The sequence below is a fragment of the Acomys minous genome (genome assembly GCF_964271855.1).
Source record: "Acomys minous genome assembly, chromosome: 15".
In the NCBI taxonomy this organism is placed as follows: domain Eukaryota; kingdom Metazoa; phylum Chordata; class Mammalia; order Rodentia; family Muridae; genus Acomys; species Acomys minous.
Window position 1 is genome coordinate 101,309,257 of NC_140497.1, and position 16,467 is coordinate 101,325,723.

The 16,467-nt window shown below is 57.7% G+C and overlaps 1 protein-coding gene across 5 annotated transcripts; it reads right to left on the reverse strand.

Annotated features, from left to right (window-relative positions):
* IL12RB1 (interleukin 12 receptor subunit beta 1) lies at window positions 1-12,731 on the reverse strand. 5 transcript variants are annotated; one of them, XM_084760624.1, is made up of 16 exons: window positions 12,553-12,731; window positions 11,663-11,722; window positions 10,883-10,997; window positions 10,223-10,392; window positions 8,613-8,749; window positions 7,288-7,354; window positions 6,903-7,004; window positions 5,859-5,938; window positions 5,516-5,756; window positions 4,939-5,106; window positions 4,341-4,475; window positions 3,722-3,877; window positions 2,802-2,939; window positions 2,338-2,434; window positions 1,997-2,078; window positions 1-1,275 (listed from the first exon to the last, which is right to left on the reverse strand). In XM_084760624.1, exons 1-16 carry the CDS (start codon window positions 12,623-12,625, stop codon window positions 964-966), a joined length of 2,133 nt encoding a protein of 710 aa, XP_084616750.1. In that variant the 5' UTR covers window positions 12,626-12,731; the 3' UTR covers window positions 1-963. The 5 variants fall into 5 exon arrangements, with proteins under 5 accessions (XP_084616750.1, XP_084616751.1, XP_084616749.1 ...); XM_084760625.1 differs by having other exon boundaries at window positions 2-1,275; window positions 2,802-2,936; window positions 5,516-5,753; window positions 6,903-7,025; window positions 12,553-12,730; XM_084760623.1 differs by having other exon boundaries at window positions 2-1,275; window positions 5,516-5,753; window positions 6,903-7,025; window positions 12,553-12,730.
* Window positions 12,732-16,467: the final 3,736 nt, after the last annotated feature.

A 16,467-nucleotide genomic window follows, 5' to 3' on the forward strand; every position in this document is an offset into this window, starting at 1 on the left:
CAGGTGCAGCAGCGTCCTCTGGCTCAGCCTCCGCGGGTCCTGGAGGCCTGGCCCTACCAGCTTCGGATACTCCTGTTCTAAAAGGTTCTCACACCTATGGTGGCTCAAGCAGGAAAAGTCCGCTTTGAACCGCGTGCCCCGGCGTGCGGACACAACACGCGCCGCTGCTGCCCCCTGGCGGTCACGGTGAGGCGTCGCGGACGCGCGTTTGCTGCTGCGTGTGGGACAGGACAGGACAGAGGGGACCCAGGGTGCGCTTGGGGGGCGGCCGCGTGGGAAGGGCGCTGGAGCCACCCAATGACTATCCCCACCCCATAGGCCTCAAGCCTCAACTGTCTCTCCTACCCAGATCTGGTCTCGGAGTTGAGTGACTGTCTTTTTTTTTTTTTTTTGTGACTGTCTATCTCAGTGTCCTCCAGACAGGGTCTCGTGTAGCCCAGGCTATGCAGTCCAGGCTAATCTTTCTGCCACTGTCACTTGGGTGCTGGGATAGCAGGTGTGCACAATGGTCATCTTCAGCTGCCAGTCACTGGGAAGGCCCATTTATTAAGTGCACAATGCTCCAGTAGGTAAACTGAGGCAGCAGATGTCGAGGCCCTGCTCCGGGGAAGCTCTCTTCCGCTGCTCAGCCCCACACTTTGAGCCCTCTAATTTAGGACACTCTAGAAACATCCCGATCCCCTCCCTGTGTAGTACGCCTGGGGACGGACGCCAGCCAGCCCAGGATCTGAGCCCAGCTCACAGACTGTGCGGCTACAGGAGCTGCAGGGAATAGGTGGGAGGGGAAAATAGGGGTGCTACAGTGGCGCGGGTGAGGGAGGCCTCTGTTTGCGTCCTGTAAACGTAGTTTGACCTCAGACGAGGTCACTTCAGGCTCTCTGGGCCTCGGGAGTCGCATCTATAAAATCGGGCAGCCGTTGTGGCCAGCTGTTGCGGTTTAGGGGGAGGTTGGAGATGCGACAGTCAGTCCTCTTGTCCCAAAGGGTAGGTGGGCAGTCCCGGCTCCTCGGTCTTCTGGAGCCACCAAAGATCGGGGGCTCCCTGGGCCACATCTCCCAGGAGCAGCGGGATTGTCACCTGGGCCAGGCCGCCACCGGGACAGTCCTCCCAGCTCAGGCGCCGGGTCTCCAAGGGCCCCGCTGTGTCCGGGCCGGGCTCAGGGGCGGCCTGGGGGGGCTCTGTCTCGTCCTCTCCGTCCGGGAGCGTCTCCACTACCAGCGTCTCTCGAGGGTACAAGGTCTCTGGGAAGTCCTCAGGGCTGAGCCACTGCCAAGCCTAGAAAGGAGAGATGGAGCCAGGTGTGGGCGGAGTCAGTCAGGGCTGAGTGAGGGGCGCCTCGGTTCGCAGGCGGGGCCAGGGCTGAGTTAAGGGAACTGGCGTGGGGATGGGGCGGTGAGGGTGTGTTGGATGCAAGGAATGGCAGGGATAGAGTGGAGTAGGATTATGGGCGGGACCAGGACTAAGTGAAGGGGCAGGACGTGGGCGGGGGCAGGACTGTGGGCGGGGTCACGTAATTGGGTCCATCCGTGACAGGTGTGGAGCCATAACAGTAGGCAGAGCCCTGGCATTGGGTGGGACCAAGGCGGGTGGGCGGCGCCAGGATACAGTGTTGCCCACTCATTGGCAGGGGTCGGGGTGGGGCACCCCCTCAGCGCTGGCTCAGGGCAAGCGCGCCCGGTTCCCAGGGGAAGAGCCTGCTCCGAGTCCGCTGGAGCAGCCCAGGCTGAGGCCCCAGGAGAGCTGTAGCACACAAATGCATAGGCCGCGCCTGGGTGCAGCCATGCCTGAAGCCCGCAGCCTGCAGCCTGTTTGGCTTTCAAGTTCCCCATCCGTTGAAGCCGCGTTAGTTTCTGCTTCTGGGATGACTTTCACACAGATTCTCAGGCCCGCCTGGCTTCCCGGTCGCCCTAGAGCTTGGGGAAGCTGTGGGGCGGCACAACCTCTGCCCGCAGTAGGTACCAAAGAAACAACTATCGGAAACCGAGAAAGAAGGTACCTGCTTGCCCTGGCTGCCAGGGAACTCCACAGCCGTGCTGGCACAGGGTGTGGGCAGGGGTGGGCACAGGTACCAGGCGGCCCTGGGGAACAAAAGACCGCAGGTTAGAGAGAGTGTTTCCCTGTCCTCCTTGTCCCGCTGTGCTGTGAGTCGTGTGATGTGGACCGAAGGAGACTCCCGCACACTTGGCTCAGTCCCGTCTCTGCCCACAGCGCCGCCAGGTTCCGGGCCTCTGTGCTCGGGTTTCCTAGTCTGGACCAGCACGGGTCCATGCTCTGGGCTCGCGAGTGTTCTCCATACTGCCCCGGCGGACAGGTCCGGAGGGGTAAGACGAGCCTTACCTGTTTAAGCCGATGTATCCGAGGCCGCCCATGAGGAGGACGCTGGCGAAGCTCCCCAGAGATGCGAAAACGATGGATAAACGGGAAATCTGCACCCCTGGGGGAGGGGCAACTAGGGTTGAGGGATGGGGAAGACACAGCTGGACCCACATACTCAAGGAGCCAAAAGAGGGGAGGGGGCGGTTACTCCTTCACTGAGCTTCAGAGGCAGGTAGGAAGAGCTTCCTGGAGGAGGGAACTTTACAGCTGGGTTTTGAAGGATAAATATGAGTTTGACAAGTGGGGGGGGGATAATCAAATATTACAGGCAGCTGAGGTAGGCCACACAAGAGGAATTCTGACTCATAGTTTTTCCAGAGGCCTATGGAAAGCCACAGAGGAAAAGTTGGCCAGTGCTGGGCTGTGGGGGTCATTAGGGGAAGAGCTGCCAAGTGCATGCTGGGTAATCAGGTGTCCCCACTCACCAAAGCTGAAGGTCTGGCGGCGGCTCCAGGCGCCTGGGAGTTGAGCAGTGTCGGCTCGCACCTGTACCTTGTACATCATGCCACTGCGCAGTCCCTGAAGTGTCACTTGGGTCTTTGTGGGTGGCACGAGCCACTCTGCTGGGGGAAGGCAGCGTGGGTTAGGGATCCCGTCATGGCTCCTGGAATGAGCCTGACACTCAGAGCCTGACACTCGCAATGAGGGGTCTCAGGGGTTAAGGGCACAGGCTGCTCTTCCAGAAGACCCTGGTTCGGTTCCCAGCACCCTCATGGGGGCTCATGACTGTCTGTGACTACAGGTCACAGCAGCATCCTTATCACAGACACATGGCGTCATCAGCAGGTTTTAAAGGTAACAAAAATAGTGAAGGAAGCCGGGATCGTGGCTCAGTGAGGTCCTGGGAAGGCTGAGGCAGGAAGATTGCTATAAGTTGGAGGCCATCCTGATCTACAAAGCGAGTCCAGGAAAGCCAGGGCTGCAGAGAGAGACATTGTCTCAGAAAACAAAACAAACAAAAGGCCTGGCAGGCTGGGTGTGTCCTCCCTGAAGCCTTCACTGTGCAGCGTGCAGAGAGTTGGACCCTCACGCCCTCCTCCACGCGCACTCCGTGGACTCCATGTTATACACAATAACCAAGTACCTAAAACGTGTAAAAAAGAATGTGGTGCTTTGAATGAGAGTGGTCCCCATGGGCTCATATGTGTAAATACTTGGCCTCAGTTGGCTTTGAGGATAATTGGGGTGTCATGGGAGGTCTCTGAGGCGAGGCCTGTGAGCACCGAGAGGAACCCTGAGCCCAGATAACCGGTTTCTTCCCTAAGCTGCCGTGGTCACTGTGTTCTGTCGCAGGAACACAGGCGAGGGGCTCGCACCGTGCCCCGCTCCTCGCCCCCTCCCGCACCTGACACCCATGCGCCGTCTTCAGTCTCGCAGCGCACGACGTATCGCGTGAGAACTCCCGGGCAGGCGCTCAGCTTCGACGGCGTCCACTCCACAGACACGGAGTCCCCGCTGTGGTTCCTCACTGACACGTGGCGCGGAATCCCGGCCACTGAGGCTGTGCAAATCCCCTGTGAGCTGAGGATCCTGCTGAAGACAGGCCCCTCCCACCTCTGCCCCACCCACCACAACGCCCCATGTGGCCAACGCCACGCCCACCGACGCCACACCCACCAACCTGGCTCCGCCCACCTGGGCCACACCCAGCACCACGCCTTACTGCAATGACCGCCTCCTGGCTCTACCTATCACCACGCCCTCTTTCCCAATACCACACCCACCATCTTGCTCCGCCTACCACAATGACCACCTCCCCGGCCGCATCCATCACCCTGGCTCCGCCCACCACTCTAACTTCACCAGTAAATGCGACTGCTTATAGCTTTGGTCACAACCACTGACAGGGCTCATTCTTGGCTCCGTACATCAGCACGGCACATTCTTGGCTCCGCCCACAGCCCTGGCTCCGCCCACCATTCTACAGCCAGGCCCTGCCAATCGAAGGTCACTAAGCTACTCACCGTTACCCCCAAAGTAGTAACCTCGCAGGACCGTGGACCACTGCTCTGCGTTCTGGGGGTTCTTGGAGGCGAAGACAGTGACGCAGTGACACTCCTCCTGGTCCTGGGCAGACTCGGGGCTCCAGCTGTGCATCACTGGAAGGACCAGCGCAGCCTCTGACGAACTGTCCCGTAACTGTCAGTTTTTGCGCTGGCTGTGCTGCCTTCTGGGACCGCTTAGGAAACTCCTACTCCTGCATCAAAGCCCTTATGCCCCTTCCCCTGGATTCCCTCATGCCACTACTCCAGCCTTTACAGCATGGGCAGGGGTTCAGCTTTGCAGCCTCGGCTGGGGCTCTCTGAGAACCCCAAAGCTGTGCCCCTCAGAACTACAGCCCAAACTCAGAGCAGGAAGTCTTACAACAAGACACCGCCGGGACCATACGCTCCCCGTCCTTCTCAGACCTCATTAATTTGCCACCAGCAACTGTGAAATGCCACCTTCCCTGGCGAATGTCTAATTCACCGCCCTATGTGAGACTCTTTATCCACAGGGTGTGACCTGCCCAGGGCGCGACTCAGAAACCTGCGAAGACCCTGGCGGCTGAGGGTAGCGCACCCGTCTCGCCTGAGTCCCCATCTTCTGGCGCGATTAGGGTACAGTGCGTGTGGTTCCTGTCGGTGCCCCGCGTCTGCCGCTCGACGCAGTAGGTGGTGCCCGGAGCCCGGGCTGCCCAGTGGACAGACTTCACGTTGCCTTCCACGCTGACATTCAGGGTTCTTGTCTCTGGAAGGAGCGTCACAAGGGGACAAGGGGTCACCCGCATGTCAGTGCTAATTACAGACGCAGATTCGGCCTCCGAGTCTGAGGAGATGAACTAGCATGTACTGAGCACCAACTGTATGCCAGGCTGAACACTTGACAGGCACCACCTGGCCTTTTGTCGTTGTTTTTGCATTTTCGAGATAAGGGTTCTCTTTGTGGCCTTAGCTGTCCTGGACTCGCTCTGTAGACCAGGCTGGCCTCGAACTAAGCGATCCCCGTGCCTCTGCCTCCCGAGTGCTGGGTGGTCACCGGGTGCTCTGTGCACCCTCATTCTCATTCTCCGGTGAGGGAGGAGCGCCCCCTCCCTCGCGCATGCTTGGCGCAGGGCTGACCCCGCCCCCTCCTGCTCTCCCCCGTGCGACCCTGGCACCTGCCATCTCTTGAGCAGGAAGTCGCCACTTATGATAGGAGCTGCGCCCGAAGCGAGTCTTGGCGACCACGACCAACTCGTAGGCGGCCTCGGAGAGGTTCAGCGTCTCGCCCAGGGGCACTCTCCACGAGGCCTGAGCCTGGCACGTGCAGGACAGCATGCGAACGCGCACCACGTAGGACACCCAAGCCCCGGACTTGACGTCCTGGCAGCCTTCGGGGACTGCCTGCTGCAGCCACTGCTGAGCAGGAGACAGGCGTGGGGCCCAGGACACGCACCAGGGACGCTGCCCTCCCCTGCTCACGCAAGGCATGGCTCCCACAGCCCAGGCTAGCCCAGTCACCTGCCCCTGCGTGGTCAGCTGCCGCCTTCCGTCTTGGCCCAGTTCCACCTCGAACTTGACCTCCGGCTGGGGGAGGGGCTCTGAAAGGACAGCCGGAAGAACTGAGTGGCCAAGACAAGTCCCTCTGCCCAGAAGCCCTCTGTGTAGAAAACTAGAGAAGACCTGATTGGAACCATGCCCACCTCCCCCGTCCTCCTGAAGACAAGTGCTTTCCATGCACCATGAAGCAGCCTGATGTCTAACCCCACAGCCTGAGGTCTAACCCCTCAGCCTGATGTCTAACCCCACAGCCTGAGGTCTAACCCCACAGCCTGAGGTCTAACCCCACAGCCTGAGGTCTAACCCCTCAGCCTGATGTCTAACCCCACAGCCTGAGGTCTAACCCCACGGCCTGAGGTCTAACCCCTCGGCCTGATGTCTAACCTCACAGCCTGAGGTCTAACCCCACAGCCTGATGTCTAACCCCACAGCCTGAGGTCTAACCCCATAGCCTGAGGTCTAACCCTCAGCCTGAGGTCTAACCCCACAGCCTGAGGTCTAACCCCACAGCCTGAGGTCTAACCCCTCAGCCTGATGTCTAACCCCACAGCTTGAGGTCTAACCCCACAGCCTGAGGTCTAACCCCACAGCCTGAGATCTAACTCCACAGCCTGAGGTCTAACCCCTCAGCCTGAGGTCTAACCCCACAGCCTGAGGTCTAACCCCACAGCCTGAGGTCTAACCCCACAGCCTGAGGTCTAACCCCTCAGCCTGAGGTCTAACCCCACAGCCTGAGGTCTAACCCCTCAGCCTAATGTCTAACCCTCAGCCTGAGGTCTAACCCGACAGCCTGAGGTCTAACCCCTCAGCCTGAGGTCTAACCTCCAAGCCTGATGTCTAAAATTTGCTGTCATGTCTTTTACTCTCTTCCAACAGAGTCTGGCTATGGAGCCAAGGCTGACCTCAAAAAGGCCATCTGCTTGGCCCAGGTTCCCCAGGTGTGGATGACTGGCACGCACCACCACAGGTGACTTTCCTAGAACTCATAACCCAGGCCCCTCTCACCAGGTGGGACACACACAGCTTTGCTCCAAGCACTCCAGGGACCTCCAGGGGCCCCTGAGGAGAGCCGCCGCCGCCGTAGCTGGAACTCCTGGGCCATGGTCTCTGAAGGGCAGAGGTAGGACTCTGGGCAGAGGCAGAGCGTGGAACACGGTGTCAGTATGCTAGGGCTGCCTGGTCTAGACCTAGGTGACCTGTCCAGCGCTGTCCCTGGGTCCCTCTTTGCTCACTTCTGCTCCTTTGGGTCTGGGCTGGGCTCCCACTCTTGACCGTGACCTTGGTACCTCCACACCTCATTCTGCAGCTTGCAGAAGAGGAATAAACCCACACTGACCAACAGGGCAGAGCCACAGGCCCTGCATACAGTAGTCACTTCATTAATGCTTACCAGGACTGCTGCCATGAGTGTCCACAATCACCCCCAAGCCAGAATGATCCTGAGGTCTGCAGTCACCCTAAAAGAGAAAGAGGTCCGGTGTATGAGCACTTTTCCCTCTGTGGTTCGGAAACGAGCACTTTGGCTTTTTCTGATTTGCTCTTTGAGTCTGGACTTGAGGGTGCAGCTGGGTCTTGAAGGCTGTGGGCCTCCTTCACACACCCCGAAGTCTCCCTCCATCTTTACCCCTTCAGAGCCTCTCTCCCTCCTTCCTCAACCCCCCCCCACCTCCCTCCCTCCTTCATCTCCCAAGTCCTGGGGTGAGGTGGGTGCTGCAGCGAGGCCAGGCCCCTCTGACTCACTGCCTGTTTATTTGAGGGGGAAACTGAGGCCTGGGTAGAGTCATAGACTTGGTGGTGGGGCGGGGACCAGTGAGGCGAGGTGGTGCATGCCTGGAATTCCCAGCACTCGGGAGGCAGAGGCAGGAGGATCTCTGTGAGTTCAACGCTAGCCTGGTCTACAAAGTGAGTCCAGGACAGCCAAGGCTACACAGAGAAACCCTGTCTCGGGAAAAACAAACAAAAGTATTGGAGGGGGCCATGGACTACACTGACTGAGAAGGACACAGTTGAGGGAGGGAAGGAGAGAGTGGATCTGAGGGTAGCAGGGGTCTGAGAAGGGGGTGAGGGTGGAGCAGGATGTAGTGGGGGCTGGCAGCTCTCACACAGCCTGGGAGGCTGGACCGCAGAGAAAAGCAGCCCAGGGCTTGTCAGAGGTGCAAGATGCTGACAAGATGCTCAGGGAGGGCGGTGGGGAGCCAATGGGGAGACTGAGGAGGGGTGTGTGTGTGTGTGTGTGTGTGTGTGTGTGTGTGTGAGAGAGAGTGTGTGTGAGAGAGAGTGTGTGTGTGAGAGAGAGAGACAAAGGGAGAGAGAGACACAGAGAGAGAGAGAGACAAAGGGAGAGGGAGGGAGAGAGAGAAGGAGGGAGGGAGGGAGAGGGAGAGGGAGGGAGGGAGAGAGAGAGAGAGAGAGAGAGAGAGAGGACCATGGAGCAAGCAGTAGAGATGAAGACCCTGATGGGAGTGGACACTGATGTTGTTATGGGGGCCTTTTTAAAAAGATTTATTTATTTATTATGCATACAGTGTTCTCTTCCTGCATGTGTGCCTGTCTGCCAGCAGAGGGCACCTGATCTCATTGTAGATGGTTGTGAGCCACCATGTGGTTGCTGGGAATTGAACTCAGGACCTCTGGAAGAGCAGGCGGGGCTCTTAACCTCTGAGCCATCTCTCCAGGCCCTGTAATGGTGACCTTTGACCTGGAAAACAAACTCACCAATTTCCAATTCGTTGTGGGCATCCGGCGCCTAAACTGCACCTCAGCACCGGCCTCACTAGAAGAAACATTCCAGTCCATGCGTAACTGTCTGCCTCGTCGTGACACTACGATGTTTTCCAGGGGTTTGAACTTGACTGGGAGGGGGCACACGTGCCTGTCACTCAAGTACAACATACAGAAAGTTTGCCCAGCGACACCCATGGACCACCCTGATGAGAGCGAGAGACCCCTGCGCACCCAGCTAGGGCAGGCCTTCTGTACTCAGAGTTCCCGACAGGAGCTTTGTCTCACACATTGGGTTTTGTTTTTGTTTTTGTTTTTGTTTCTTTAGAGAGGGTTCCTTGTAGCCGAGGCTGGCCTTGGCCTACTGATTCTTCTGCCTCCAGAAAAGGATCAGGACAGGCGTGCACTCCCACAGCTGATTTATGCGGTGCTGGCGATAAAACCTTAGCCCTCCGTGTATGCTAGGCTCATGTCTAATGAGCCCAGTCCAATGATTTTAAAGGAGCTGGAGAGATGGCTCAGTGGTGAACCCCTCCCTGGAATCCCCAGTGAGGTGCTGGGGGCGTGGCTCAGAGGTGGAGCCCCTGCCTAGAATCCCCCAGTGAGGGGCTGGGGGCGTGGCTCAGGGGTGGAGCCCCTGCCTAGAATCCCCCAGTGAGGGGCTGGGGGTGTGGCTCAGGGGTGGAGCCCCTGCCTAGGATCCCCCAGTGAGGGGCTGGGGGCGTGGCTCAGGGGTGGAGCCCTTGCCTACAATCCCCCCAGTGAGGGGCTGGGGGCATGGCTCAGAGGTGGAGCCCCTTCTAGAATCCCCCAGTGAGGGGCTGGGGACGTGGCTCAGGGGTGGAGCCCCTTCTAGAATCCCCCAGTGAGGGGCTGGGGACGTGGCTCAGGGGTGGAGCCCCTGCCTAGGATCCCCCAGTGAGGGGCTAGGGGAGTGGCTCAGGGGTGGAGCCCCTTCTAGAATCCCCCAGTGAGGGGCTGGGGACGTGGCTCAGGGGTGGAGCCCCTTCTAGAATCCCCCAGTGAGGGGCTGGGGACGTGGCTCAGGGGTGGAGCCCCTGCCTAGGATCCCCCAGTGAGGGGCTGGGGGTGTGGCTCAGGGGTGGAGCCTCTGCCTAGAATCTCCCAGTGAGGGGCTGGGGGCAGCTCATTGTAGACTATAAGGAAAATCCTGAGTCTCATTCTCAGCTGTATCTGTCCCTCCAAAACAACCATCTTGTCGGAATGTTTCCTGCTGACAAGTGAACTTTTCTCCGCCCTGGTTAATTTCCTGCCTCAGTGGAATGGTGGGCAGCCCCCTCACTCTCTCGGTCGCCTGCACACATCTGTCCCTGAGCCTGCCCACAACCCACATCCTCACGCACACACTCAGGACAGAACTCTGTCAAAGACGCGCTGAGTCATGAAGACACAGCTCCCGGGAGGGGCTGGCAGGACTGTGGAGGCAGAAGGCAGAAGAAACTAAGAGCCCAGTGACAGGGGGTCCTGTGTGACGTCTGCCTGCCACGCAGCGATGTCCAGCCACTCACCCTGGCCCCCGGATGCTCTCAGGCTGGGGACTGGGGGTGCCTGGGTTGACAGGGACAAGGAGGCAGAGAACTCACTCCAGTTGGACAGGCACAGGGATATCTCCAGGGACTTCAGAGTGCGGTCACCGAGCCGAGACTCCACCCAGAACGTGACGTTGGACAGCACAGGGACACCGGCCTGTTCCGAGAACTTCACAGTCCTTTTCAGCCCCGCGGGGAAGTAGCAGCAGCTCATTGGCTTGAAGCTGTAGTGGGGGAGAGCGTTAGAGAGGCATCCGGTGGAGGGGCCGGGGCGGGGGTGGGGGTAGGGGCGGGGGCGGGGGCGGGGGGTCGGAATCATAAGGGTCAGTTTGAGAATGAAGTAAAGACTGGAAACTGAGTGGGGCATTGTTCAGTGCTAGCGCCTCTAACAAACAGCTGGCATCACTGGCCGTTAGTGGTGGCGCCCGCCTTTAATCCCAGCACTCGGGAGACAGAGGCAGGTAGATCGCTGTGAGTTCGAGGCCAGCCTGGTCTACAAAGCGAGTCCAGGACAGCCAGGCCTGCAGAGTGGGACCCTGTCTGAAAGGACCAAACAAAAACAAAACAGCACAACAGAGAGCCTGTTCTCTGCCCACCCCTTGTAGTGGCATGATGTCACCCTCAACATCCTACTTGACATTCTGAGAGCTCATACACAGATCTTGGCTGTGGGAATTTTGGGGGACAAGTGAGGTTGTGGAAACGGGTCCTCACCAGCACCTCAGGAAATGAGTGACATTGTCCTCAGAGCCACCATACTCCCAGGAGCACTCGTACTCTGGCCCGGAAACCCTGTAGCAGCTCAGATTCCTGGGTCCCAGGGAGGAGCCTGTGGGAGACGGTTGAGGTCGGAGATATGGGGCTCCATGGTGACAGGTCTCCCTGTGTCCCCTTGCCCTGCCCTCCTCCTCCTCCTGCTGCCAGCAGCCTTTCTGCACCTCCCGGGTACAGGGCACATCAGGGCCTCTGCACACAGACGGCCTGCATAGGGGCCACGCCCTTCTCACAAGGCAGATTTGGTTTTCAACACTGGGAACCCTATCTGCACCCAAGCTCGCTGCAGAGTTTTGTGTTGAGTCTCCTGTAGCCCAGGCTGACCTTAACCTTATTGGCCAAGGATGACAACGAGCTCCTCATCCCTTCACCCTTCAGCCTTCCAAGGCCTGGGATAACGCGATGAGAGGTTTTCCGATTGGACTCTCGTGATTATTTTTTAAACAGTGGTTTTGGGGGCCTGTTTCTTGGAGTTCCTATTGTGACCTTTGTAACAAATATAAATATTTCCCTTAGGGACAAGTGTGAGGGAGTACCCAGTGACTGTCTCTCACACTGGCCCCTCAGGATAACTGTTGCTTAACCCCTGAGACCAGGCTGCAAAGGAGGAGGAGCAGAGGGGACCAGTGCTCCTGAGGTGCTGAAGGGCAGGGAAGCACACCAGGGACAGAGGAGGCGGAGCCTGGTGTGGCTCTCAGGCTGGGAGGGGCAGTGGCCGACCTGAGACTCCATCTGGGTATGGTGGCTTCTCAAAGCAGCAGCTGCCATGTCTGCAGGAGGCTGAAAGACAAGGGAAAATGACAGTAGTGTCACAGCACAGCAAGTCTTGTGAGCCTGGGGGTAAGAGCCCGTGAGTACGTGGCTACTGGCATCTACCTAAAGCCGTCCCCAGGAGATGGTGATGTCCCCAGAGAGGATCCCACAGTGGCGGCGCCCTGGGCACCAGAGTCTCCCCAGAATTGCCCTGCCTGAGAGTGTAGAACACCCAGGCAAGGAGTTACCCTAACTGGGAGCGTATCAGGATTCTCGGGGGGTAGGGGAGAATTGGCCTTTTGGGTTCCTTGCTGTCCTCTCTGGTGACCCCAATCCCGCAGGCCATGCCTCCCCTCTGCCCCGCTCTCTCAGCCTGTTTGCAGCACTATCCCTGATCACCTTTCCTGGCTATAGTCCCTCCATCAAACTGAAATGAGGAGCCAACAAGCTGCAGGTCCCTGGCTTACAGACAAATATAGAGGCACAGAGAGGCATAGAATTTGCCCAGAGTCACACAGCAGCAGTGATGGAGGTGAATGCACAGGGGCTCAGCTCTTCCCAGCCTGTTCTGAAAGTACAGATCGCATGTATGAGTGTCCGCTGGCAGCTGTGTGCAGAGCCGGAGGTCTCACATGCGCCTGCCCTCCCTTGAGCTGTGCTTGTCTAAGATGAGCAGAGGCGAAAAATCAAACCAGGAGTGAAGTGGGGTCCCTGCAGCCACAGCAAGAGAGCCCCAGAGATCACCCCGACCTGGAGCCCGCAGCCCGTGGAGGACCCTCCCTACGACCTGGAGCCCGCAGCCCGCCGCAGACCCTCCCTACCCAGGAGATGTGGAGTGGGGACAGATGGCGACTCACCGCCCAGAGGGCAAAGCAGGAGGAAGATGAGGATGAAGATGAAGATGTGCTTGCTGGCCCCTGGCAGCCCCATCAGGTCCACGAGGAGCCTTGAGGCCCCTGGAACTTCTGCTGCACGGCTGAAGGGGCCCAGCAGCCCTGTCCCCACCCCGGAACACGCTGATGCTGAGAAGAGGAAGAAAATGAAAAGAGAGGAAAAAAGAAAGAAAAACTCATTGCCTCTCAGGGCCAGTCAAAGGGAAAGCGAAACCCAGGAAGTCAGATCTGAGGTGGCCCCCGCTGCACCACAAACCCACCTTGGGCTAAGAAAGCCTGGGAAACTTTTGGGAGGTTCTTTTTTCTTTTCTTTTCTTTTTAAAGACAGGGTCTCATGTGGCTCAGGGTGGCCTTCACCTGATCCTCCTGCAGAGAGCTCCCCAATGCTGGTGACAGGTGTGTACCCCCACACTGATTTATGGGGTGCTGAGGATGGATCCCAGGGCTTCCTGTGTAAGCAAGGACTCTAGAAACTGAACCCCAGCCTGTAGGTTGCATTTTAAAGTGCTTTTTCCAGTATCTATGATGTTGAGACAGGGGGATGGCCATGAATGTGTGGGCAGCCTGTACTGTATAGACTCTCAAAAGAAAAAGGAAAGAGAAAGAGAAAGAAAGGAATAAAAAAGAATTTTAAGTGGTATGACTTTTCTCTAGAGATGTCTTCAGAGTGAGGCGTGGCTGTGCACACCTTAAATCCCAGTGCTCAGGGGGCAGAGGCAGGTGGATTTCTATGAGTTCCAGGCCAGCTGGTCTACAGAGTGAGTCCAGGACAGCCAGGGCTACACAGAGAGACCCTGTCTCAAATGAAAAGTCTTCTGAGTTCCAGGGCTCACACAATGAAGACAAAGGATTTGGGCTGGGCGTAAGGGGAAACTGAGGCCCATGTGAATGAGCTCATGGTGCTTTGGGTGGGGCTCCTTGCAGCTGGAGCCATGTCCCCAGGACAGCTAGCTGTCCAGGCCTGGCCCGGGGTCAAGTGTCTCAAGGGCTGTGAGGTCAGCAGCTCTGAGACAATGAGGCTGTGTCTGTGCCCTGGCACACTCCGACCCCGTGACCCACACAGACTGACTCCGTGGCGCTGGCAGGAAGAAAAGGAGGGGGAGGGGGAGAAGAGAGTACAGGGAAGTGGGGGAGGGGCAGCATCAGGGAAATGGAACAGAAACAAGGGAAGGCCAGGTACCTTCCTGCGTGGCTGAGGCAGGAGGATTGCCATGAGCTCTAGGCTGGCCAGGGAGGGAGGGAAGGTCGTGAGAGACTGTACCCTGAGCTTAACCCCTCTGGTGGACTTAAGACAGCCCTTGTTCTCAGAAAGGATGCATAGCTCGCTCTACCTCATTGATGGGGAAACTGAGGTCAGAGGCCCGGCAAGAGGCAAAGAGATGGATTCAAGTGGCCCCACTGAGGCCAAACTTGGTTGCTTTGGAGCCACGCCCATCCCTGCCAACGTTGCCTTCACACAAACACATATATCTGCCTCAGTTTGTCCCGACAAACTGCATATGAGGGAGGGCGGGGCTGAGTGACAGCAGCCAGGCACCTATGACCAGTGCCTGGCGGTGGCACGTCCATAGTGCCCGCCCTTGTCACTCCTCTTCAAGTGCCAGGCTGGGGGGGGGGGGTGAGGAACTAGGAGCCATGGAAGGTGTGTGAGGTGAGCCCAGGCACACCAGGTGCTGGGTCGTCCAGTGCTGCCAGCACAGCATGGGCCCCTCCCCCACAGAACCCCCCCCCCCCATGTGTCTTGCCCCTGTGCCTTCTTCCCCATCCCACTCCGGGCTCCTCCCAGCTGCCTGTGTGGAGGCTCAGTGCAGCTAAGTGCCCAGGATGCCCCACTTTCAGAAACGTTACACACACAAGGGCGGGGAGCAGGAAGGACCAGGTCACAAGGGCCCCGGAAACCATATCAGAAGGAACTTCTGAACGTCCTCATGGCCTCAGCTTCTGTGGCCTCTAGACCAGGAAAGGGAGTGGCCTTCTCTTCCTGTGCTCAAAAGACCCCGAAACCTGGAAGGAACATTCAAAGAGGGTATTGAAGGATGAATAGGAGTTTGCAAGGAACAACCACAAGGCACAATTTTATCAATAAGAACAATTTTACAGGTTTTATTTATTTATTTAATAATTCATTTAATTTTATTTTATGTGCATTGGTGTGAGGGTGTCAGATCCCCTGGAACTGGAGTTATAGACAGTTGTGAGCTGCCGTGTGGTTGCTGGGAACTGAACGCGGGTCCTTTGGAAGAGCAGACAGTGCTCTTAACCGCTGAGCCATCTCTCCAGCCCCCGGTTTTCTTTGTTTTTATTTAGTGTATGTGGTGTTTGCCTGCTTGTGTAGCTGAGCACCACATATGTGCCTGGTGTCGGCCAGAAGGGGCGCCGGATCCCCTGGAACTGGTGTTACAGGCAGCTGTGAGCATCCTGTGGGCGCTGGGACCCGCGTCCTCTGCAAAAACAGCCAGTGTTCTAACCACTGAGCCGTCTCTCCAGCCCCGATCAGAACGTTCAGAAAGTCGCTCGGGTACGGTGTTCTAAGGCATTTCTGTCTTTATTTTTGGGTTGCTGAGATAGGTCTCATGTACCTCAAGCCAGCCTTGAACACCTGCTGCTGCTGCCTCGCCACACGGCAGGAGAATTGTTCATGGGAGGACCTAAGCCATGGTTCTCGGAGCTGTGGGACCCCAGCCCGCGCTCACACGTGGCTCGCGGTTTGAGTAGAGCTCGCACACGCGTGTCCAGCCAGACTCCAGGCTGCATGTCGCGCGGGCCCAGTCACTGTGTTGAGGTTCGCTTGGCGCTTGGGGAAACCAACTGGTGCCTTCCACGCTCTGGAAAACACAAAGCTGCCAAGCGGCCCGGGAAGTCCCCTCGCAGGCGCACCTCCAAGGGGAGGGAAACACATGCCGGAAAAGGCATTCCTTGTTCTGGAACATTCCATGCAGCTACCCCAGGACAGCTACAAAACCGTCTGTGCATATGCCAGGGCGGCCACAGCGCTGGAATACTACTCAGCCATAAAAAGGAAGTTTCACAGACCCGACAGCACCACATAGTGGGTGGAATTTGAAAAGCGTGAAACTGGCCAGGCGTGGTGGCGCACGCCTGTAAACCCAGCACTCGGGAGGCAGAGGCAGGTGGATCGCTGTGAGTTCGAGGCCAACCTGGTCTACAAAGTGAGTCCAGGACAGCCAAGGCTACACAGAGAGACTTTGACTGAAAAACAAAACAAACAACAACAGCAAAAACAAAAGAAAAGATAAGGATAAAACTGAGTGATGGCGAGCCGACCCAGAGGCCCCGCCCACGCAGCATGTTGAGGCTGTGAGGGGCTGGAGCAGAGGGGTGAGAGAGCCTACTGGTACCACTGCGAGCTCCTTGTGGAGATATCGTTGGTTAGGTGGAGCTGATGAATGTACTGAAAAGCCTTATTTGTTTTAGGACAACGTTTCACGTAGCCCAGGCTTGCCTGCAACTCTCTATGTAGCCAAGGATAACTCAAGAAGATCCTGCTGCTGCCTCCTCCGTGCAGTGAACGGTGAACTTCTAGCACGGCTTTTAAAAATCCCGATACTGGGTTTGAGCCCAGCACCAGGTAAATTCGGCCCGTGGCGACACCTGTCACCTCAGCACTCACTCGGGAGGCTGGGGCAGGAGAATCAGAAGTTCAAAGCCATCTGAAGCTACAAATGGAATGGGAGGCCAGCGTTGGCTACATGAGACGCTGTCCAAAAAAATTCTTTTAAAAACAGTAAGTAGGTTTTTAAAACCCCAACTTTTTTTAAAAGATGGAGTCTTGGGGAATCGCTTCGATTTTGAGTCAAGGGGAGCCCGACGTCCTGCAGCTGTGTGACCTCAGCCTGCGCTGAACCTCTCTGCGCCCTG